General features: G+C 47.5%; 1 protein-coding gene across 2 annotated transcripts in view; it reads left to right on the top strand.

Annotated features, from left to right (window-relative positions):
- The window catches only part of FCAMR (Fc alpha and mu receptor), a 28,195-nt gene extending 12,879 nt beyond the window's left edge, over positions 1–15,316 (top strand). Inside the window, exons 1-9 of one of the 2 annotated variants that reach the window (XM_054477591.1) lie at positions 2,884–2,932; positions 3,016–3,149; positions 5,572–5,640; positions 6,111–6,171; positions 7,366–7,509; positions 10,674–11,012; positions 12,002–12,839; positions 13,463–13,581; positions 14,579–15,297. In XM_054477591.1, the coding sequence (XP_054333566.1) occupies positions 3,111–3,149; positions 5,572–5,640; positions 6,111–6,171; positions 7,366–7,509; positions 10,674–11,012; positions 12,002–12,839; positions 13,463–13,581; positions 14,579–14,739 (1,770 nt within the window). In that variant the 5' untranslated portion in view covers positions 2,884–2,932; positions 3,016–3,110 and the 3' untranslated portion in view covers positions 14,740–15,297. Of the gene's footprint in view, positions 1–2,883; positions 2,933–3,015; positions 3,150–5,571; positions 5,641–6,110; positions 6,172–7,365; positions 7,510–10,673; positions 11,013–12,001; positions 12,840–13,462; positions 13,582–14,578 lie in introns of those variants that run through there. The other variant, XM_054477497.1, reaches the window with a different exon arrangement.
- The last annotated feature ends 8,061 nt before the right edge of the window (positions 15,317–23,377 follow it).

Raw genomic sequence — 23,377 nt, forward strand, 5'->3', positions numbered from 1 at the left:
AAGAGGTGCTGATCATGTTTTCCAACAGCAATTCATACGAACATTCTAGAATGAGCTAGAGCTAAAGTCTTAGGCTAATGTGCTCCCATCTATGAAATAATCTCCTGGGATTCTTTACTCTGTGCTTTTGCCAACAGTCTGTACATGAACTTAAACTGTCTCAGCACTCAACTAACTGCCTTTGGAAAGCCTCCTGTGTTTAGGGGTTGAATATTTTTGAACTGCAAGCTTTGCTATCGGGTAAATGGTGGTTGAGGTTATAAAAGCTTGCTAAATGCCATTATAAAATGATTATTTGTGCTATACAAATACTTTCTTCCGTTGTCATTTGGAGGAGTGACAAGTCTCATAGTTCACCTTCCTTTGTGAATTTCTAAGTAAGTAATCAAGAACTTGTACGAAGGCAGATGTTTTTAAATAATGTTTTCTTCAATACTTGGTATTCTACCTGAGCTAGGAGGGACAATGTGACTTTCCAGCAGACAACAAGGGTATAAAAATCTTACAAAGTGGGTACAGTGAGCAGAAAGCTACCACAGCATATAAGGAGGAAGATAAGTCTTGACTACCAAGGAAAGGGACAGGATTGGGTGAGCCACGTGGGAACCTAAAGTACCTCTGTCCACTGCTCTTCATTACACATTAGAAAGCACATTTTGGAGAAGAAAGAGATCCATATGGATTGTTTTACAGCACAAGTAGCTTTCTTGGGTTAGCTTTCTGTTTGCTGGTTTTTACTCTCATGTGTGTATGTTTAACAAACAACGTCATGTGCTAACTGGGGGATTGGAGATGGGAGCTGGAGGACAGGGAATGGACAAAGCTCTTCCAGATTTGATGTCTGGTCAAAGCCTGATTCCAGAGTCTAGAGCCTAAAATCAGAAGGTTATAGTGTCATATATATATGTAAAGGAACCCCTGGGGCTTTGTGCTGGATAAGAAAATTCAATTGTACCCCCAAGAGAAGCAGCCAGTATGGAGTTTTCTCCTCCATAAAGCTTCAGAGAGGGACATCATGGCTCTGAGAAAGTGCTCTGGAAACTGGACCAGTGCATTACAATTAATTGTACTTTACTATAATTTTTGGTTTCTGTAATCAAAAATTCTTCAAAGTGTTCAGAAGTAGATAAAACAGAAAAATATGACCTTAAGGATGCAAATGGCAGCAACATTTACAAAATGGTAAAAATTTGACAAATGTTTACTTAAGAATATAAATTTAATTCAGAAGTGTCCCTAGACAAATTGATGAATTTTTTATCTTTCAAATGCCAAAATAATGGAAAGGAAAAGGAAGGGAGGGAGGGAGGGAGGGAGGGGACCCTTGAATAGATGAAAACCGTCGAAGGGATTTTTTTTTGAGAGTTCGATCATGATAAAACACCTGCTTCCTTTGCTACAAGCCAAGCTAATAATATTCTCAGCTAATGTTTAATGAAAATTAACTGCATGCTAAGAACTTTGAATTATATGGATTATCACATTTGATCCACATAATAACTTTATGAGATAGGTGCTATTTTCTCCTGTTTAACAGATTAGGAAAACTAGGTTTAAAGAGAAAAAGTAACCCGATCCATGTCATTTTCCCAGTGAAAAGTAGAACTGAGATCTTAACTGAGAGGAGGGGGGAGTCTGACTCCAGAGTCTATGTGATCAAACATGACACTATACTGCTCCAGGAGGAGGGGAAGGGGAGAATCTAGCCAGTCATTAGATACCTCTCTACCACCTACATGAAGGTCACTCATTTCTAGAAACCAGTCTCGGAAGGCAAGGCCACTGTATACAGTTCTTCAGGTTGTGCACTGCTCAAGAGCGTCATTACTAAGGAGATACCATTCACATTGTAGATGTATTTTAACTAATATGAGAGGCTATAGATGGAGGTGAAGATCTGGAGCTCTAGCACTGGAAGCTGCTGACCAAGTGCTGGGAGAGCAGCACACACAGCTCTGCACACAGTTACCAGCACACACTATGCACAATTGTCCTGTCACAGCCAAACTCCAAGTACCCCATAGAGTTGTTTCTCTTCCTCTTCTATTGCTTTCAATGACTCAATTTCTACCCTCAACCTGCCTTCAAATTTGGAAGGGGAAATGCATGGAGAATACATGCTGCCATCTATGGCTACGGCAAATTACACAACAATATACCAACTGAATTTATTCTTAAGGAAGAGTTGCCCTTTCTAATTGGCTCAGAGGTGCCATATTATCATATCTATCAGGAGTCCTAGTGAAGGTCCCTAATTACAGCTTGCAGCACCCCCCATCCCCTTGTGCCCATTCATTGTTGAGTGCTTCAGCTGTACAAGTCATTTTAATGTCAGTTTGAGACCAACAGAGATTGGAAGATCACATCTTTTACAAGGAAAAAAAAACCCATAAACTATTTTCCAAAGGGAAATATTGGGGTATTTTTCAAGTGTGTCATCTATTTGGGTAAGCCACACTTCTCAGTGTCCTCTTTCCATGAAGATCGTCTCATTTACTGTATTATGCTTTGTCAGGGATGTGAATTAGTAACCACCAGCTCATGCAACTCTGAAGTCAGAGACCCAAGCTGCCCAAAGTTCTTCTCTATGAGAGTTGGAGGGGCCAGGTCAGCTGGAGGGCACCAGCTGCCAGCCAAATGGCAGGGGAATTCCTCTCCTGAATTTTGAATTTTCCCTGCCCTCCTGCCCAAGTTGTTGCATCACTTGTCTGGGAGATTCCTGAATGGGCTGGTAAGCTGGGGCACCCTAAATAGTCTGAGACCCCTGAAGGGGGCACAAGAGGAGGAAGGACATGGACCAGTGTTTTCTTTCTTGAAGCTACTGTTACCACCCCTGGAAAAGTTCTTCAGGAATAAGTGACAGTAAGAACGACAAGGGATTAGGACTGGTTTCCTCTTATAAATAATAAAATCCAAAGGGAAGCCACTTGAGGTGAGTGGCAGAGCTACGCCTTGCACCCCGACCTTCCGTTGCTAGCTCCAGCTGCTTTCCAAAATACCACCTTGACTTCTCAGCCTCCAGGTTTAAAGAAGAGCAACTAGAAGACGTCCAAACACCTGCATCTCATAAGGAGAAGAAAAGTCCACCTGGATCTTGTTTCTGGACTGAGATGGATGGAGAGGCCACAGTGAAGCCCGGAGAACAAAAGGTGAAATGAGGCTTTCTCCTGGAGGTTGGGAACTTGCCTCTGAATGTGGGGGGTGAACTGCAGCCATAGCTGTCACACATGCTCCTCAGTGCCCTTCCCAGAGCAGGTGGGCTCCTTCCCAGGAGGCCAGGTAAGGGTTCTAGAGTCCAGAACATAGGGGCTCCCTCTCAGCTCCCTATTATTCTGCTCACACCCACCAGAGTGCATGGTTCCTTAGAAATCCTGGGTAATTTAGAACCAAAAAAACGTTAGAAAGAGAAGAAACACAGAGAACATGCAGTCAAAGCTCTTCTTTTTTAGAGGAGAGGAACACAACATTGGCCAAGTTATTGCAGCAACCTGAGGCTGCTGCAGCCCCTCCTCAGTCCTGGTTCTGTGCTCTCTCCTCTATACCACACTGACTCCTTCCCTTCTTATCTGCTGCCCAGGGGATGTGGGGAGGGGATAGGAGTGAACTGGGGCTCGGAGGGCCAGTAGGCATCTGGGAAGTCATGCAGCAGCCTGTGCTGAAGCTGAGGTGAGGTGCATGCACTTCCCAGCAGGACTAGAGGGACAAGAGAGTCCCCTCATGTGGTCTCATCCCCTAAAATGCAGTGTGCAGTAACAGAAGCCTGTGGCCCCAGGCTACTGAATTATGGCCCCCTGTCTCCTGGAGAAAGGATTTCTGAAGGTCATTGGCAGAGAGGGTGACTTGGAGACATTCCGTTGAATATTATCCTTCCAGCCTCCAATCAAAGCTGATAATTCCCTGGAAACATTTTATCTCATACTCCTGCTTCCTCATTGCCCCACGGAGCCAGCTTTTCTTCCTGAAGTCCAGAGATTGCTGCACCGGTGACTTCAGAGGAACTGGATGGTATGATGCAGAGACTTTGGCCCCAACATGTGCTGCATCAGCACTTAGTGCTTTAGAAAAATTCATCCGGGGGAGTCTAGGTGCCAGCCCCAGAATCAGCCAGGACTTGGTGAATATTAATCAAATTATGAGTTAGGTGCAGGAACACCCTGGGAGAGTCTCCAGGTGGTGACAGGAAGCTTTGTCAGGCAGGGAAAGGTCTGAGACTGCCATCGCAGTGCCCAAGCTAGGGGACTTGCTAGAGGGAAGGCACAGAAAGATGCATAAAGAGCCTATGGACTTTTAAAGATCTGGCCATTCTTGGGGCTCAAACTGGATAGAGCAAGGAAAGGCCTTAGTGGAGAGACCTGGGCAGAGCCAAGCTGAGGGGACAACTTGCCAAGTCTAGTTGCAGGAAAACAAGCTCAGGGCCACCCCATGGACTCTCTTCTCTTCTTTTGTCTTCTCTCTTCCCTTTTCCCTTCTTTCACCTCCTACCTCTCCTTTTCTCTCCCTGTTCTCCTACTTCCTCTGCCTTCTCTTTTCCCCTATTCCCTCTTTTCCTCTTTGTGATTCCCTCCTGCACAGCCTGTGTCCCAAACTGGCCAGTGGTTTTGCATGGCTTAAACTGTTTGGGGAGTGAGGGGGTTTCTGCCTATGGGCCAAACCATTAACTGTTAGCGCCTGTCCTTAACAGTAGTGAGGAACGTATTAGAGTAGAAAGAAAAACTCAATGGCTAACTTTAGTTTGCTTTTTAAAAAATCTATAGGTTCCAGAAACAGAAGCAATAGACAGATTCAAAGAGTAGATTTTTAATCCATCAAAAGGCATCCATGAATACCCTCTGGGGAATACAAGAGAAGTATAGTGTACAATCTCTGCTTTTTTGTTGTTGTTGTTGTTGAGACAGAGTCTTGCTCTGTCACCCAAGAGGGAGTGCAGTGGCACGGGCTCACTGCAACCTCTGCCTTCTGGGTTCAAGCAATTCTACTGCCTCAGTCTCCTCAGTAGCTGAGATTACAGGCACGTGCCACCACATCAGGCTAATTTTTGTATTTTTAGTAAAGATGGGGTTTCACCATGTTGGTCAGGCTGGTCTTGAACTCCTAACCTCGTGATCCACCCCGCCTCGGCCTCCCAAAGTGCTGGGATTACAGGCATGAGCCCCTGCGCCCGGCCACAATCTCTGTCTTTTTCATCAGCAAGCGGTAAAAGACCATTGAGTAGTGATCAGTGTGATGTCCATTAAGAGAGGAGGGTTACTGTTCACAATAGCTGTGCATTTCACATCTACAATGTGCTAGATCCCCTTTCAGAGCATGATGGTGGAGGGATGAAATACAAAGCCGTCCCCTCTGGAAACTCCCCAGGCCAGTGGGAGAGACCAGAATGGGGTGAAGGTCAGTGTGGATGGGGGGACAGAGAGGGCTTTCTAGAAGTTGTGGAGAAGAAACAGAATAGCACCCTAGTGCAGAGAGCTACTTGGTCTGAGATTTAATTTTTAACTCCTTGTTACTAACCAGAGGCATACTAACAGTGAAACAGAAATCTTCCCTTGAAAAAACCAATTCCCCTTCTGCAAACAGGAAGTGGTGAGGAGAGGAACAGAAGTGGACTACTCCAGGCTCATTGCTGGCACTTTACCACAATCTCACGTAAGTTGTGTCACAACAACCCCATGCAGATTCCTTCATTCTCCTGAAGAGGAATCAAATCCCTGAGGCTAACCTTCCAAGGTCCCACAATTCCAACTAGAGTTTGGACTTCAAACATGGCCTTTCCACTACACGGTGCTCCCCACAAACTCAGAGCTCCAGGCTGGCAAGTGGGTGCCCAGGCTAGAATCCTACAGAGGGAGTTTCACCTCTTCTGAACACAGAACCCTCAAGGGTAAGGGACATTTTGGCCTCGTGGACGTGACCAAAATGTGCATGCTTAGGAGTGTGAGGATAAAGTCATGCTTTCTCCGGGAGGGAAGTGCTTGTCTTACTCTCAGATATCTGCAACCCAGCCCCTGCGCCGAGCGAATCGAGATCCCAAAGCGAGAAGATGCTTGTTCTCTCAAGTCCCACCACCCTCACCCAGCTTCTCTCAGGCCTCTTTTCATTTAGAATGTTTTTTGCAGGTTGCCAACAGGAGGGCAGGATGGAAAATGCCCCTCTTCCTCATACTATGCCTGCTACAAGGTGAGTCCCAAACCCAGCCCAGGTTCAGGGCTTACAAAACCAGACCTGAGTCTTCCAGGCTCCCCTAAAAGTCCTCACAGGCTGGTATGGTAAAACTGTCCAGGTATAAACCATGCTCAGATGACAAATGGCTCCATCTCCACGCTGTAGTAGATTTTATTTTGATGGTAATAGGGAACCATTGAGGAATATAGTGAGTATGCGCCAAGAGTACCCAGTACCTCGAATCTAGTCCCAAGTAGATGCTTAATAAATAATGACTGAATAAATTAATGAATGAATGGGAATTCCATCATAATACCAAAAAAAGGATGAACAACTGGCTTAAAAACAAATCAGAGTTTTAATGAATCAAAGGTAGCCAATAAGGTCGGACGCATTGGCTCACACCTGTACTCCCAGCACTTTGGGAGGCCGAGGCAGGCAGATCACAAGGTCATGAGTTCGAGACCAGCCAGAGCAACATGGTGAAACCCTGTCTCTACTAAAAATACAAAAATTAGCCAGGCCTGGTGGCACGCACCTGTAGTTCCAGCTACTTGGGAGGCTGAGACAGAAGAATCGCTTGAACCCTGGAGGCAGAGGTTGCAGTGAGCTGAGATTGCGCCACTGCACTCCAGCCTGGGCAACAGAGCGAGACTCCATCTCAAAACAAAAACAAAAACAAAAAATGTAGCCAATATTTGAGTAAGCACTCTGCGTGATAAAATCACACCACCTCTTTAATCTCCTTCTGTCCCTTTTAAAATTTTTCAGTAAATGACAACTCAGGCAGGCCCATGATTTTTCTGCTAAGTAATGTCCTACATTAATTGCTTTAAGTCTCAAACATTCTAAATCTGATCATTTGAAGTTTCCAGTTAAATACTTTGGTCAGCAATTTAATCTTCATTTAAAGGTATACTCCCTCTTCTCCTCAAGGCCTGCAGTCCAGAAAGGGGGTGTGGTTGCTGCCTTCCCTCTCCTCCACCCCTCTCTCCTCCCCATCTAGGCAGCTGCTGCTTGAGACCCCAGCAAGGTGGTAGCAGTGGGAGGGAGAAGCTGCAGGAGGGCAGGCAGCTCTTACTTGATGGATGGCCTGGAGCTATCTGGCCTGGCAGGGGTTTGGAACTGGCTGTTTGCTTCTTCCTCTGTGGGTGCCTTTGTGGACACATGGATGGCCTCCTGATGACCCATCTCCTCCCTTTGCTGCAGGTTCTTCTTTCGCCCTTCCACAAAAAAGACCCCATCCGAGATGGCTGTGGGAGGGCTCTCTCCCCTCCAGGACCCATCTCCGGGCCATGGGAACACTCACGTCTTCCTCGCCCCTTTGCTGGCGGGAGGAGAGCTCCTTTGCAGGTACAACCCCTACTCTCCCTTTGTTTGACCATGGACCTCAGACCTCTCAGGTTCTCTCAGACCAAGTCAGGCTCCCTACAGCTATAGGCAGCCCTAGCCTCTCCTAATGGAAGCCATAGCAATAGACAATTGCTGAGTAACAATGAGGGGATGACAGCCAGGGCACCCACCTCCATGGATGGGCAGAGAGTTGGCATCAGGGCCCCCAGGTGGGCACACATTTACCCTAAAATGCTGGCCTGGTCTTGAATTCTTACGGTAGTTAATATAAAATTTCCCAAACCTTAATAATTATATATAACAAAGAGCTACTGATCAGTGATCTATCAAATGAATCCTTAAGGTATTGGTTCTTAACTTTGGTATTAATAAAAAATTACGTGTATTTGCAAGGGTTGATTAAGGACTCTTAATCAGCTTTCTACTGTGAAGTCAGACCACCCCATCCTGCTGATTAGTGGAACCGTGCTCCTCTCAAATGTGCCACATACAGATCAGGGGAATTCCTGAAATCTGGGGTATGCACACTTTATCAAGGCATCATCACTATTGTCCTGAAATGGTCTTTGTTTGTAATTGTGAATATTGCAAATATTCACAACTTGGTAAATTTAAATGGTAATTTAACTTTCCCATTAGTGGCATCGTTTGGGGTGTGTTGTTTAATGAAACATACAGTGAGTATCAGTACAGCCATAACATTTATGACCTCTACTGTTCCAGCAATTAGACCTGAATACACACATAATAGGCAGGGTAGGTTTCCTGGGCCTGTGCAGTCACACAGGACCCCATACTCAGTAGGTACTTGGCTTCATGCTCTGCTGTTGCCATGCTGAAATTCTTAATAACTTTTGAACAAGAAGTCCTGCATTTTCATTTTGCTGTGGCACCCACAAACTGCTTAACTCTTCCTGGCAATAGGATTATATTAGGCCATTTTTACGGTGCCAAAAAGAAATACCTGAGACTGGGTAATTTATAAAGAAAAGAAGTGTAATTTTGCTCATGGTTCTGCAGGCTGTACATTAAGCATGGTGCCAGTATCTGCTTGACTTCTGGTGAGGCTTTAGGGAGCGTTTGCTCATAGGGGAGGCACAACAGGAGCAGCACAGCACATGGCGTGAGAGGGAACAAGAGAAGGGGTCGGGGGAGGCCCCAGATCTCATGTGAACTGAGAAATAACTCATTTAGCACCAAGGGGATGGTGCTAAACCATTCATGACAGATCCTCCCCCACGACCCAATAACCTCCCACCAGGCCCCACCCTCAACACTGGGAATCACATTTCAGCATGAGATTTGGAGGGGACAAACATCCAAACCAAATCAAGGATATTAAACTGAACTTTCTGGGGTTCAGAGGTCCTAAAGACAGAACAAACTGATAGGTGCCAGGCATCCACATCCTACCGCAAGATGTCGAACCACGTGTACAGGGCTGTAGAAAGACACCATAGAGCTGGTCCCAGCAACAGCCCCGAGGGAAGCTGTCCAGGCCAAATGAGGGAGGGAGAGAATCATCAGTGGCTGCAGAGCTCACTGCGAGGGCTGTGTCGGAGAGATGTCCCTGTGTTGTGGTCCCCTCCACTTGTCCCAGGGGACAGGAGACATCACTTTCTCCTCACTTTAAGCTAAGTAAGAGAAGGAACTTCCAGAAAGCCACTCAACAAGCTTGCCCTTTGTCCCAGGTTTCTTCTGACGGCAGGACACAGGTGTACTTCCTGTGTTAAATGCAGGGCCTCCACCTAGAGGGCCACCCAGAGGGGACTATGACCACAGAGCAGGGCAGATAGCCAGAAGTCATAGGCTTGTGGGTGGTGGCCACTAACGGCCAGCAGAAGAACATGCAATTCTCATAAGGAGAGAACGACAGCCATATATGCTAAAAATACATCCGGTAGGCAAAAAAGAGGCAGCCTCGGTCATCTGCCATGCCCAGAAAGCACCAAAGGCAGATCACAACCGTCTCATTCACCTCTCCTCTCCCCACTCTGCCCAACCCTGGAGGGACCCCCAAACAGAAGCTTTGAACAGGAGAAGGGGTAGAGCAAAGCAAGAGACCCCAACCATGCCCCACTCCTCCATGACAGACTCCAAGCCCAGCTGGAGAAAGGAAAGGGTTTTGACTGGGCAAGAGATTGGAGTTGTGATCTTTCACTGGACTGGACTGGATGTATACGTTTAGACTAGGCGGGGCTTTTTATTATCCATGAGAAATTATGAAAGAAAGCTACTATACATGAGACTATGCCTGAGATTTCAGCAAGGATCAGAGATGTCCACGGAGAAGGTATAAAGAGGCAGTGAGAGAAAGAATAAACTTTGTTGCTGCTTGTACCCCATCACATCTAAATCATCCAGGAAGCTGGTCACATATGTGGTTCAACTACGAATTGTCCTTATGTCTGTTGCCAAGCAGACATATTCACAGTACTGCTCATCTGTGCTTACATGGTGGCATTTGATTGTTTCTGTTTCTATGGAAAAGTGACTAGTGTGAAAAATTTTGCAACCACTGGTCCAGACAGGTACCCACCAAGCAGAACGGGTTTCTTGTGTTTCAGGGCTCCCCGTCTTTTGCAGATGAAAAGTACACTGATATGTTCTTACTGCTTAGCATCTCTCTTTTACATTCCATGCAAACTAGAGCCCTTCTGCCAGGGAATCATCACTGTTGTCCTGAAAGGGTCCTTGTTTATAATTGTGAACATTTTTGTCTTTTAATGATAAATTACCATTTAATGTTATCATTGGCGGCATGGTTTGGACTGTGTTGCCTAAATCTACAGTGAGGAGTGACTGAGTGAGTGAGTGTCAGATGTTGCCTCAGCCCTCTTATGTGTGCTTAGATGGCATCTTTTTAAACATCTGCATTGGAGCACAGGGGAACCCAGGCTCTGGATGGACCAGGATAGCTCAGGATAAGTGTTAGCTTATCCGGGTGGGTAAGATTATGATTACATTTTCATCTTCCATACCTTGGGACAACATCTGACTTCCCAATGGCTGTGTTCTGCCATTTTTATATTGATTCTGCTCCATGTTCACAGTGGTATTTTCTGACTTGACCCCTAATTCTGGCAGAGTTCAGAGCTCGTGGCTCCCCAAACAGTGACTATGCTCACCACTTCCTCTCCTTTGACTTCCTTCTCTGTCTGCAGCTCCAAATGCATTGAAGGGCTCAAGGCTGGTGTCAGGGGAGCCTGGAGGAGCTGTCACCATCCAGTGCCATTATGCCCCCTCATCTGTCAACAGGCACCAGAGGAAGTACTGGTGCCGTCTGGGGCCCCCAAGATGGATCTGCCAGACCATTGTGTCCACCAACCACTACACTCACCATCGCTATCGTGACCGTGTGGCCCTCACAGACTTTCCACAAAGAGGCTTGTTTGTGGTGAGGCTGTCCCAACTGTCCCCAGATGACATCGGATGCTACCTCTGCGGCATTGGAAGTGAAAACAACATGCTGTTCTTAAGCATGAATCTGACCATCTCTGCAGGTATGAGCTGACGGCTGATGGGCCAAGCTTGGTGAAGCACGTTCTAGGAAGGAGAAAGTGGGAGAGAAGCCTCAGAGACCTAGAAGGGCTTGAAACATTAGGGAAGTGACAATGAAAAGCTGGGGCAAGGCAAAGACTTTAAGAAGTAGGCTTTCATTTCAGAAGAAGGCTGCCTTCTAAAGAAAGGGAGATTTCAGGAAAAACTTCCCCAGTGAATGCATGTACACTCTCCCACCCGAGTCCCCCAAATGTCATAAAATATATATTTGGAGATGACTCCAAGAATGGGATAACGTGGCTTCTTAGGATCCTGATAGCTGCATGTTCAGACATTCAGAGAAGCGGCAGCACTGCAGAGGAGGTGTGACATGCAGGACAGAAGAATTGCAACTGGGCTGTCCTTCACACAGACTCTTGCTGAGCCCCTCAGCAAACATCTGACAGCTTCCAGGCCTAGGCTCTCTGTAGCAGGTTCTGGTTGTTGATCCCAAGTCAGGCACCCAGAGCATAGGAAGGGCATCCAGGCTGTGAAAGGCCACTTGGCAGAGGAGACAGCATGACACGAGGCAGCCTGAAAGCAGGTTAATTCTATTAGATGCTGCTCTCCGGCCGCCTGCTGCAACTGGCTGCTCTGCTAGAAGTGGAGTGTTTCTTTTATCTTTTTTGAAGAGCAATACCTGCTGGGCGGTGGGCCTCTGGAGAAAACAGCTTGGGGATTCAAGACAGCTGGATAGAAAATATGTGGGCATGGGAGAAGAAAATAGGAGTATAACATGTCAGTGTCTGCCACAGATGAGAGAATGTTTGCCACAAACTGGAGAATGAAAAATTTTCCTATTTTTCATTTTATCCAACCTGTTGGTCAAAGACTGCATCTCTTAGTGAGGTTGCATTCCACTTAGCAGACATTTTAAACCTGGTGTCCTTTGCCAAATCCATTAGGTGGCCTGCCAGCCTTCCCATGTGGCCTCCCTCTGCTGTCCACACAGGTCCCTCCAGCACCCTCCCCACAGCCACTCCAGCTGCTGGGGAGCTCACCATGAGATCCTATGGAACAGCGTCTCCAGTGGCCAACAGATGGACCCCAGGAACCACCCAGACCTTAGGACAGGGGACAGCATGGGACACAGTTGCTTCAACTCCAGGAACCAGCATGACTACAGCTTCAGCTGAGGGAAGAGAAACCCCGGGAGCAACCAGGCTAGCAACTCCAGGGACAGGCAGCTGGGCAGAGGGTTCTGTCAAAGCACCAGCTCCCATTCCAGAGAGTCCAGCTTCAAAAGCACCAGCTCCCATTCCAGAGAGTCCAGCTTCAAAAAGCAGAAGCATGTCCAATACAACAGAAGGTGTTTGGGAGGGCACCAGAAGCTTGGTGACAAACAGGGCTAAAGCCAGCAAGGACAGGAGGGAAATAACAACTACCAAGGCTGATAGGCCAAGGGAGGACACAGAGGGGGTCCGGATAGCTCTTGATGCAGCCAAAAAGGTCCTAGGAACCATTAGGCCACCAGCTCTGGTCTCAGAAACTTTGGCCTGGGAAATCTTCCCACAAGCAACGCCGGTTTCTAAGCAACAATCTCTGAGCTCCATTGGAGAAACAACTCCAGCTGCAGGCATGTGGACCTTGGGAACTCCTGCTGCAGATGTGTGGATCTTGGGAACTCCAACTGCAGATGTGTGGACCAGCATGGAGGCAGCATCTGGGGAAGGAAGCTCTGCAGGGGACCTAGATGCTGCCACTGGAGACAGAGGTCCCCAAGTAACACTGAGCCAGGCCCCAGCAGTAGGACCCTGGAGACCCCCTGGCAAGGAGTCCTCCGTGAAGAGGTAATCCCAGGCACCTTCTCCTGGTTGGAGGGCCCCACATCTGCCTCATCCCTGGCATGCAAGGGAGGCCCCTCTCCCTCTGCTCACTTCTCTCCCTTTGTACCCACAAGAAAGTGACATACACATCAGATGCCCTCCCTCACTCAAGGGGCCTTGCTGTGAGAACACTCCCTGAGTATTTCCATGTGATTTTCAAGTGATATCTAAATGATGGAAAGACAATATTTAGGCTGGAACCTTCATTAGGACTTTCTGTTTTTAAAGATAAAGAATAGGCACTCCGGAGAGAGGGGGTGATGCACCGAAGCCACAAGGAAAGGCTGTGGCAGAGCCCAGTGCTGAGGCTGGAGTCGCTGGCTCCCACCTAGTCCTCTTTCTCACTGGGAGGCATTGCAGGGCCCACACACAGACGGGTGGAAGAGGGAAAAGGATTTGGGCTTAGAAGACTGAAGACAGAGATTCTAGTCCCAGCTCTGCCACTAACCCGCCATGGGAACCAGGGCTGCCCATTTGCTTTGGCCTCAGTTCCCCCATCTGTAAAATGAGGACGTGGGCAAATGGTCTTTAATCTTCTGCCCAGCTCCAAACTCCTCTCTCCTGTGCTCTTTCCATCCCCGCTCTAGTACTTTTCCAGAAGATGAAAGCAGCTCTCGGACCCTGGCTCCTGTCTCTACCATGCTGGCCCTGTTTATGCTTATGGCTCTGGTTCTATTGCAAAGGAAGCTCCGGAGAAGGAGGACCTGTGAGTTGAGTAGCCCCAAGGCAAGATAGAAGAGTTCTGGTTCCCACCTGACACCCTCAGGGCTGGGCAGGGATAGAGTCCTGCCAGGACTTTTCAATGTAGAAGGGCTAAATTCTAGGCTGAGCCATTTAACCACTCTTGGCCTTGGTTTCTTTTCTTTCTTTCTTTCTTTCCTCCTTTCTTTCTTTTTTTTTTTTTAGACAGAGTCTTGCTCTATCATCCAGGCTGGAGTGCAATGGTGCGATCTCGGCTCACTACAACCTCCACCTCCCAGATTAAAGCAATTTTCCTGCCTCAGCTTCCCAAGTAGCTAGGACTACAGGCGTGTACCATCATGCCTGGCTAATTTTTGTATTTTTAGTAGAGATGGGATTTCACCGTGTTGGCCAGAATGGTGTTGAACTCCTGACATCAAGTGATCCTTGGCCTCCCAAATTGCTGGGATTACAGGCGTGAGCCACCCTGCCCAAACTGCCTTGGTTTTTAATCAATAAAATTAGAAATTGTCTCTGTACTTATGTGTCAATGGCACCCCAGAGCATAAGGAGAAGCTCCTGGAGGATTACAAAGGCTGTGATGCCTATGTTAACCATAAGCCTCATAAACAACCCTCTCAGAAGAGAGCAGGAGTGCAGGGCCCAGACCTGGGATCAAACCTCGCATTTTCCCCCTTCTGCAAGGCCCTGCTAAAATTCTCTGAGAGCAACATGCCCAGGTTTAAGTACTCTTAAAGTAAGGGCTCTGTGATATGTAGACCTAGTGAAGAAAGGGTGAGATTTTCTGGCAGCAAATGGAGGAGGCTTAGGTTCTCAGACCCAGGCCCCAAAGTCCGAGCCCTATCAGGGGCTAGGCTGGCTTAGCCTAGCCAACTAGGGCTTCATTGCTTCTGTGTCAGAAAGTTCTTGAAAACTTGCAGTGGGTGGGAGTGGTTCTTAGGAAATCAAAGTCAGTGCTGTCCTTACCCAGAACCCTCACAGTCTGCTCTGTGTCTCTGCAGCTCAGGAGGCAGAAAGGGTCACCCTAATTCAGATGACACATTTTCTGGAAGTGAACCCCCAACCAGACCAGCTGCCCCATGTGGAAAGAAAGATGCTCCAGGATGACTCTCTTCCGGCTGGGGCCAGCCTGACTGCCCCAGAGAGAAATCCAGGACCCTGAGGGACAGAAAGATGAACTGCTCAGTTACCATGGGAGAAGGACCAAGGTCAAAGGCCTTCAGGACCCCAGCCTCTTTCCATCATCCTTCCTCCACCTGTGGGAAGAGAAGCTGATGCAGCCGGTGCTCCAGAACTCTTCTATCTTGCCTTGGGGCTACTCAACATGGAAGAAAGGCTGGCTGTCCTTGGGCCCAAGAAAGTCAAGTATTATCCACGTCCAAAGGTGACAAGATGACTCAAAGCAGACTTCAAGAACGGTGTACGAAACACTGGAAGAGGTCACCTAGGAAAAGCATGAAATTTCCATTCCTGAATGTTTGAAAATAGAAGAGGCTTCCAATCAGTGCGGAAAGTGACAAATCCTCTATCATCACTCCCAGCCCTTGCTGGGGGCCCCTTTTCTGACTACTGTTAGCATTCAGCCTCCCACTCACATTTAATTATATTTAAGTGTACCAGCCTTGCCTTCTCAAGTAGATTCTAAGCTCCTTTAGGGCAGTAATTGCATTTTATCTGTTCATGATGTCCCCCAGAGAACTTCCAACTCAGTAGGACCCCAATAAATACCTATGGCTGATTGACTGACTTGGGGGCTCAGTGGCCTCTAGGCACCCTTCCTCTGCAAGAACTCTGGGTCCCGCTGGGCTTCTGCCCCTCCTTTTGCGAGTCCCCTAGATGACCCCACAGGCAGCTGGTTTCTACACTGAGATCAAAAGGGCAAACACACATTCCTCACATCATCCCGCCCCATTTGGACCCAGGTTCATTGTGCCGTAGACCTTTTGACCCGGCCAAGATTTTCTGGGATTTTCCTACATTCATGGAGGAGCAGGGTATTTTCAGTAGATTCTCGCCTTCTTCATAAAGGCCTTCTTGTTCAGCTGCTTATAAATCCTCGATATGGAGGACTGTTGGTGAAGCTGGAAAATGGTTTTTGGGGGTGAGGTGGGAGACAAAAGAGAGGAATTTTATGTAGATTCTGCCCTGTAACTACATCACCTCATGCCTGTCAGGGAACTTTCGCTCCACCCTAGGCCCCACTGCCTTTCCAGGAATCACATCCACTCTTTTCTTTTGCCAGATCCGCTGGCAAACTGTCTGGGCTCCATTGTTGGATGGAACAGCCTGAGCGGTGGAGGCAGAAAGGAAAGATAGGCACCAATATCGAGTTGAGAATTGCCAGGTAGACATTTCCGGAAGGCTTAGTCCTGCCTTCTAAGCTGTCAGCACCACAGAAATACTTCAGTAATACCTCCTCATATCTGGTTTTGAACACAGACACTGTACCAGGAAAATCAAGGAGATGCCAGTTTCATGGCTTGTAAGAGAAACCTGTTGTTTTGGATAAGTAGGGAAGTTGCACACATCTAACTACATGGAATGGCAGAATTTCAGAGCTAACAGATCTTTAGAGATTAGTCTAACACCCTCATTCTAGAAGACAGGGACATGAGGCCCAGCAGGGTTAAGGGTACAGGTGGGGGGCGCTTGTTTAAAGTCACCCAGTTAACCCAGTTAGTTATAGCACTGTGAGGACTAGCAAAGAGAACTCGTGACCTTGGTTCAGGGCCTTTTTCACTTCACCATTGCTGAGCATTGTACCAAAGCAAAACTCACTGTCAAAAATCAAGGATACCACAGTCGTCCCTCGAGACTATTTTCCTGTTCACTTTCTCAATGACCTGCCCCAAATAATCCTGTAACGGAGATAGGACAGACATCACAGATCCCACTCATCCAATAAGGGAGCAGGCTCTGCAAGGTGTGTACTTCAGCAAAGGCCACTCGGAGCAGCCCACCTCCACAGCTATGTTCTGGATCTCTGTGCCCCTTGCTTGGATTTATGATCTAGGTATCTGGTCAGGTCCTTTCCTGTGTAAAGCTCTAAAGGCTCGCTTCTTTCTCTCTCTCTTAGGCTCGTGCATGGAAGGTTTCATGATCATTTCCAGGAATTGTTTCTCATTTGTGGCAGGGATGGGCCCAGCACCCAGACTGTTTCTAATGCTAGATTCTCAGGATGTGAAAAGGTGTTCTGAGGAAAAGGAGGTTTGGTAGATTAATGAAGTTTTGGCAATGCTGAGAAACCACAAACATTCTTCTATGCAAGATCTTTTGGAGCCTTTGCTATATGAAGGTGTATTGTGAAACACCTTGGGTTTTCACACCTGGGATGGGGACATTATGTGTGTTTCCCAGATGTGTTGGATTATTGTGTTTCACTGAAGCAGTCTCAAGGGGCTAGAGTTCCTCACATCACTGTTTGGAGAAGCCTGATGCACTAAACCAGGAGTTGGCCAACTCTTCAGTAAAGGGCCACATGGTAAATATTTTAGGCTTTGCAGGCTTTGTCTCTATGGCAACTACTCAGTTCTGCCATTGCAGCACAAAAGCAGCCAGGCAATCGAGAAACAAATGACCGCAGCTGTGTTCCAACAAAACTTTATTTCCCAAAACAGGAGGGAGGCTGGATTTGGCCCTTGAGCCAGAATATGCCAATCCCTGGATTAAGCCATGAAATTGTACAGGACTCTCTTGTTCCCACTCAGATCTGGAGATCAGATCCTATTCTTCCTCAGGGGCTTCCCTGACCACCTTTCTCCAGGACCTCTCCTTCCTCCGAACAGCTCTAATACTTTCATGGTGGAATTCAGCAGCTAGAATGTTCTGTCTGACTACCCCATCTTGGAGGAAGAAGGGGAGGGAGGAGACAACCAGCCCAGCAAAAGTGTTGGCCACGTGGCTAGAGCCAGGAGCGTTTCTAGCAGGGAGGCCGTTATAGGGAAAGTTAAGCTCCACCAGAGGTGGAGCTGGTAAGAGTTCAAAAGGCTAGGGCAGAGCCAGATTAGAGTCCCAGGGCCAAGAGTTTGGAGGGGGCAGAGATAAGATCTGAGTAAGAACTTTCAGGGAGAGAAGCGGGGAAGCCCCAAGTGTTCACAGCTCTCCTTTATGGACTAACTGATCCATGGAGTAGTCAGGAGGGTTGATTTAAAGGGCCAGAGGCCAAACTGGCAGAGGAGGCCACCTCCACCACTTGGTATTGTCAGTGCTTTTGTTTTTCATCTTATACCTCCGGCTGGCATGATGCCTATACCACTGAGATGAGGGGCAGGCAAACATCTATCTCTAGGCCAGAATCAGGGAAGCCTCCTTGGGGATTTCTAACTTAGGATTAGAATCTAATCGAGGATGCAGGGAGGCCATTGATTTTCACAAGATCAAGCAGATTCTCAGGTTAGGGAGCAATTCTGCAGTTCTCTTTACCCTGTTACTTATTAATGCTGCTACTGCTTGTTAATGTGTTTCTGCACAGCAGGCACTATCCTAGGTGTTTTCACATTGTGTAACGCAGTTATGGTAACATTTCTGTAAGGTAGGTGTGATCATTCCCATTTCACAGACGGGAAAACTGAGGACCAGATAAGTTAAGTTACTCTACTCAGGAAAGGGCACACTGGGACTTCATGCAAAGCACCCCACCTCCACAGCTGCATTCTCGATCTTTGTGTCCCCTGCCTTCCCCCTTGCTTGGATGTATAGTCTGAGTATCTGGTCAGGTCTCTTCCTGTGTAAAGCTCTAAAGGTTTGCTTCTTTCTTTCTCTCTCTCTCTTTCTCCCTCTCTCTCCCTTTCTCTCTCTCTCTTTCTTAGGCTTGTGCATGGAAGGTTTCATAATCATTTCCAGGAATTGGTTCTCTTTAGTTCCCTAACTAGTTTATTACAACCCTGGCCTAATGAGGCATTAAAAAAAAAAAAAAGGTTCAGAGAGCCGGAACTTGAGCTAAAAATTCAGGCACCAGCCCTGAGGTCCTTGCTGACATATGTATAAAAGGAGCTCAGATCTTTATTTGTGGGGATGTCCATCTGTCTCAGGTTACTCGGGGCAAATGCATGACTCTAAGCCAACTTCTGAGAGCTCTCTGCTAACAAGTTGGAGGTTTCTTCCTCTCCTCCAATAGCCCACTGTGGTCTGAGACATAAAGAAGCAGTTTAATAACAGCCTCAGTCAGACCCTAGAGGAAGATACCTCCACAGAGAGACCCATAACGCACTTCAGCCAAGTAGACACAGGTTATTTGATTGTGCTCCCCTGGTACAGATATCCCAGAGCTGAAAGCATGACTAATGTGGAATGGAGAATGGAGATGCTACTCAGAAAGAAACAAACTCTGCTTTCAGGGTCCAGCACCACCAAGCTCTTCATTTTTCATACGGTGACACAGCTTGGTTTACAGGTGCTGGCCTTCCCGGGCCAGCCTGCTCCCTTCACTGTCAGCAGTATGATGAGCTGTCATCCTACTGCCTACTCTCTAAGGGGCCAGCTGAAACCCATGTGGGCAGCAGAGAAGTGGCAGCCTTAAGAGAGAACCCCATGCTGCACCTCTAGAAGCATGTGGTGATCACCAGTGCCAATGCCCCCAGCCTGAAGACCACCGTTTGCCTCCTGGATGCATTGCATCAAAGACGTTGATTGAAGCCAGGCACCGTGGCTCATGCCTGTAATCCCAGCACTGTGGGAGCCCGAGGCAGGAGGATCACTTGATGCCAGGAGTTTCAGACCAGCCTGGGCAACATAGTGAGACCTCATCTCTACAAACAACAATGACAAAAAGACACACATTTGCTGAATAGGATCTGAACTCTTCTATGTTCTGCCTCTGCCACCTCTGGCCTTGTTCCCACTGCTCACTTACTTGCTACCTCTATCCAGATCTACCAGTTCTGCTGTGAGCATAGAGGGTCAAACAAAGGCTACTTCTTTCCCCGAGTGGCAAACTTCTGGCTTCCTAACCTTGAGTACTTTAGAAAAGAGGAAGAAAGCTAGGACTACTGTGTCCAAAGGTGTTTTCAGAATGCTCTAATTTGTCTGAAGATACTGTGTTTCATTTCAGACAAGAGTTCAAGAAAAAGAATTCAGAATGTGGCTTCTTTAGGGCCTGGCCTGGGAAGATCAGACTGATTAGTAAATGCAACTAATCTAAACATTTTATGGGGCCAGCACTTTCCTTCCCTACCTCTGCCAGTGGAGTACAGAAAACTACAAATTAATTACAGTATACATCACCAAAAAGAAACATACTCCCATTCTAGAGATGGGAACATTGAGGCTCAGATGAACACAGGCTGCAGGGGATTACAGGGGCTATTATCCCAATCGCTGCGTGTCAGGCAAGCCTTGGGCCAAGAGCCAGGTTCAGACCAGGAACAAGGAAACAGCAAGTCTTCACGAGGACCCCAGTGGCTTATGAGAGGGGCTGGGCCCTGTCACCTGACACTCCACCTATTGACTTTGGATGTCTACTCCAAAAATCTTCCTCCTTCCGCTTCTCCCTAGCCAGGGTGTGGAGGTAACAGCACATAGGACAATGGTTGGGTAACCTCAAAAAAGGTTTGCTCATATGTCCCTGCCTCTCAGTAACAGAGAATCAAAGCTCTTTGGAGTGTAGGGACTAGGCCCAAAGAAGAATTGAGAGAGCTTTTGGACCATGGCTGACTTTCCACTTCCAGGGCCTTTTTCTTTCTTTTTTTAAAAAATTATTTTTTTTTATTTATTTATTTTTGAGACAGACTCTCGCTCCCTCACCCAGGCTGGAGTGAAGTGGCACAATCTTGGCTCACTGCAACCTCCACCTCCGGGGTTCAAGCAGTCCTCCTACCTCAGCTACCTGAGTAGCTGGGATTACAGGAGCACACCAGCATGCCTGGTTAACTTTTGTATTTTTAGTAGAGTATTTTTCACCATGTTGGCCAGGCTGGTTTCGAACTCCTGGCCTCAAGTGATCGCCTCCCTTGGCCTCCTGAAGTGCTGGGATTACAGGTGTGGGCCACCACGCCCAGCCTCCAGGGCCTTTTATGTTCCACTTCACTCCCCACTCCCCACAGCAGGCCTCTCAGGGCTGGACACAGGCAATCTCAGGGGGCTCTTACCACAGTTTCCACCTTCACTCCTTCACCAGCCAAAATGAGAAAGGGTACCAACAACCTCCCCACTCTGGGAGCCCCAGAAGAAATGTTGTTTTCACTTTCTGACTGGGAGGCAGCTGAGCTAGGAAAACAGGTGAAGAATGGGACATCAGAGCAGTGACACAGGGAGGCAGGTGGTCAAGGAGAAGGAGGTGCCTCAGTGTGTTCACCAGGGAAAGTGAAAAGATTTGAGCATTGCATGCACACGTTTGGCCAGTGAGTCACCTCTCCAACACCAACTGAAGACTAGAGCTGCTAATCTGACAGCAGCCTTCCTTCTCTCTTCACGTTCCTGCACCCTACCACCCAGCTTGCCATCCTTCGACTTCCCTGATTAAGGTTGTTCTTAGAATTGACACAATGCTGCCCATTTGTAGATGCCATATGCCCCGAGCTCCTTAGGAAGGACCCTAGGAAGCCCCTAGAGAATCACTAATAGTCGGGGACTTTCTAATGAACTCTTCCCTCTCCCACCTGCCCCTTAATAGGGAGACTCACCTGGGAAAAGGTTTAGGCCTTTGAACATAAATCTGGGCTCAGAAACTCCCAGAAAACATGCCTAAATGCAGCCAACCAGAACATTCAAGTTCCAGCTCCCCTAACGGGATTCCAAGTAGTGGCTTCACAAGGAAGCATGTTGCCAGCCAGCAGCATTGCCAGCTGGGTAACAAGGGCAGTGGTCCCCACCCAATGCTCTTCTCCCCCAGCCCAAAAGGAAGAACTGAAACAGGAAGAATAAATGCTGTGCTCCTGCCACTGAGTGACAGCTAGGGTCAGCAAACACCATACCACTATCTGCTAATGGGAACAGGTAGCATGAATAATTCCAAACAGCCAGTATCCTCTAAAAAGCGGGGAGAGTCTATTTAGCTTTGGCAGATTCAGTCACAATTTTATTCTTCAGTGGTTGTTTCTAAAATGATTCTGTATTTTAGGCTAGATGAGGAATGCTGGATTGCAGGGCTGGCTGGCCTGGGATTAAACATTGACTCCAGACAGGGGTTAAACATTGACTCAGGTGAAGATCTGTACATAGGAGCAGAGAGTTGGCAGTAAACAGCATTTCCTCTGTCCCTCTTATCTCATTTTTATGGCAGAAGCCACACTCAAAGGAACCACCCATGTGGAGGGATTCCCGCTGAGCAGTGGAGAGTGAAGAAGGGCCATCTAGCTTCCGTTTCTCTGTTGGTGATTGTGTCAACCCATGGTCATGGAGCATCAAGCTAGTGACAACCTGAAGGGTTGGATTTGTGTGAGCCTGTGGGCTTGGTCATCTCCAATATTCTCTGGCTAAACCAAGGGTGTAAATGGATGTCCCTTGCTGTCTGTAGAAATATCATCCAAAAAATTCATCCTGACAGCAAAAGTTTTGGGAAGTGGAGGAAAATGCTTTCTGGAAAACCTTGGTTCTAGACCCATCTGTGTGATGACCTCCTGTGCAAACTGGAGCAAGTCATTTCACTTTTCTGTTCTTGGTCCTTCATCATTCAATGGAGAATCACTCTAGTTACTCCATCATGTTCTGGTACGTGCTCCTAGTAGTCTCCAAAACTGTCTTAGCAGACAGTGTCAGACACGTATGCATGTACACACACACACACACACACACACACACACACACTTGCCTTTTGCTGTCCCATTTATTTGATGCTGAATCATAAGCACCTATTAGATGCTAGTCACTGAACATATTATAGCTAATCTTTTTTTAGATTTTTATTTTGGGGAAGATAGGGTCTTGCTCTGTCACCCAGGCTGGAGTGCAATGGTGCAATCATACCTCATTTCAGACTGCAACTCCTGGGTTCAAGCAATCCTCCCACCTCAGCCTCCTAAGTAGCTGGGACTACAGGGGTGTGCCACCACACCTGGCTAATTTTTTTGTTCTTGTAGAGACGGGGTCTTGCTATCTGGCCCAGGCTAGTCTCCAACTCCTGACCTCAAGCGATCCTCCCAGCTTGGCCTCCCAAAGTGCTGGGACTAGAGGTGTGAACCACTGAACCTGGTCTATACTTAAACTTTATAACATACCTATACAGTAAGTATAATTTTCCCCAGAGACATTAAATAATTTGTTCAAGTTTCCCTGGCTGGCAGGTGGTAAGGCTTGGATGTGAACCCAGGGCATCAAGGTCCAGAGCCCCTGCTCTTTCCCCGAGGCTACACAGGCTCTCTATGCTTGCTACCTCCTGGCTTGTGTTGTTCCTTGACAGTATTGCATGTGAGTGATGACTCCTCAATTGGACTACTTGCCCTTGGGGAACAGGGGTGCACTCTCCTGCATGTCTCAAATCTCCCTGGACCTTGAGCTTGTCATGGTCGGTAGGCTGAGAAATAACCACCACCCCCCTTCCCCAAGGTTTGTCTATGTCTCAATCTCTGGATCCCAGAAATGTGACCTTATTTGGAAAAGAGTCTTTGTAGATGTGATGAAGTTCAGGATCTTGAGATGAGGACATCGTCTTTGATTAGCTGGGTGGGCCCTAAATGCCATCCATATAACAGAGAAACAGAGAGTTATCTGAGACATACACAGAAGCCAATGTGACTATGAAGGCAGAGGTTGGAGTGACACAGCTACGTGCCAAAGAACACCAAAGAATGTCAGCAGCAACCAGAAGCTAGAAGAGGCAAGCAATGGATTGTCATCTAGAGCCTGGAGGGTGGTCCTGCTGGCAT

Source organism: Pongo pygmaeus, chromosome 1 (assembly GCF_028885625.2).
Source record: "Pongo pygmaeus isolate AG05252 chromosome 1, NHGRI_mPonPyg2-v2.0_pri, whole genome shotgun sequence".
NCBI lineage: Eukaryota > Metazoa > Chordata > Mammalia > Primates > Hominidae > Pongo > Pongo pygmaeus.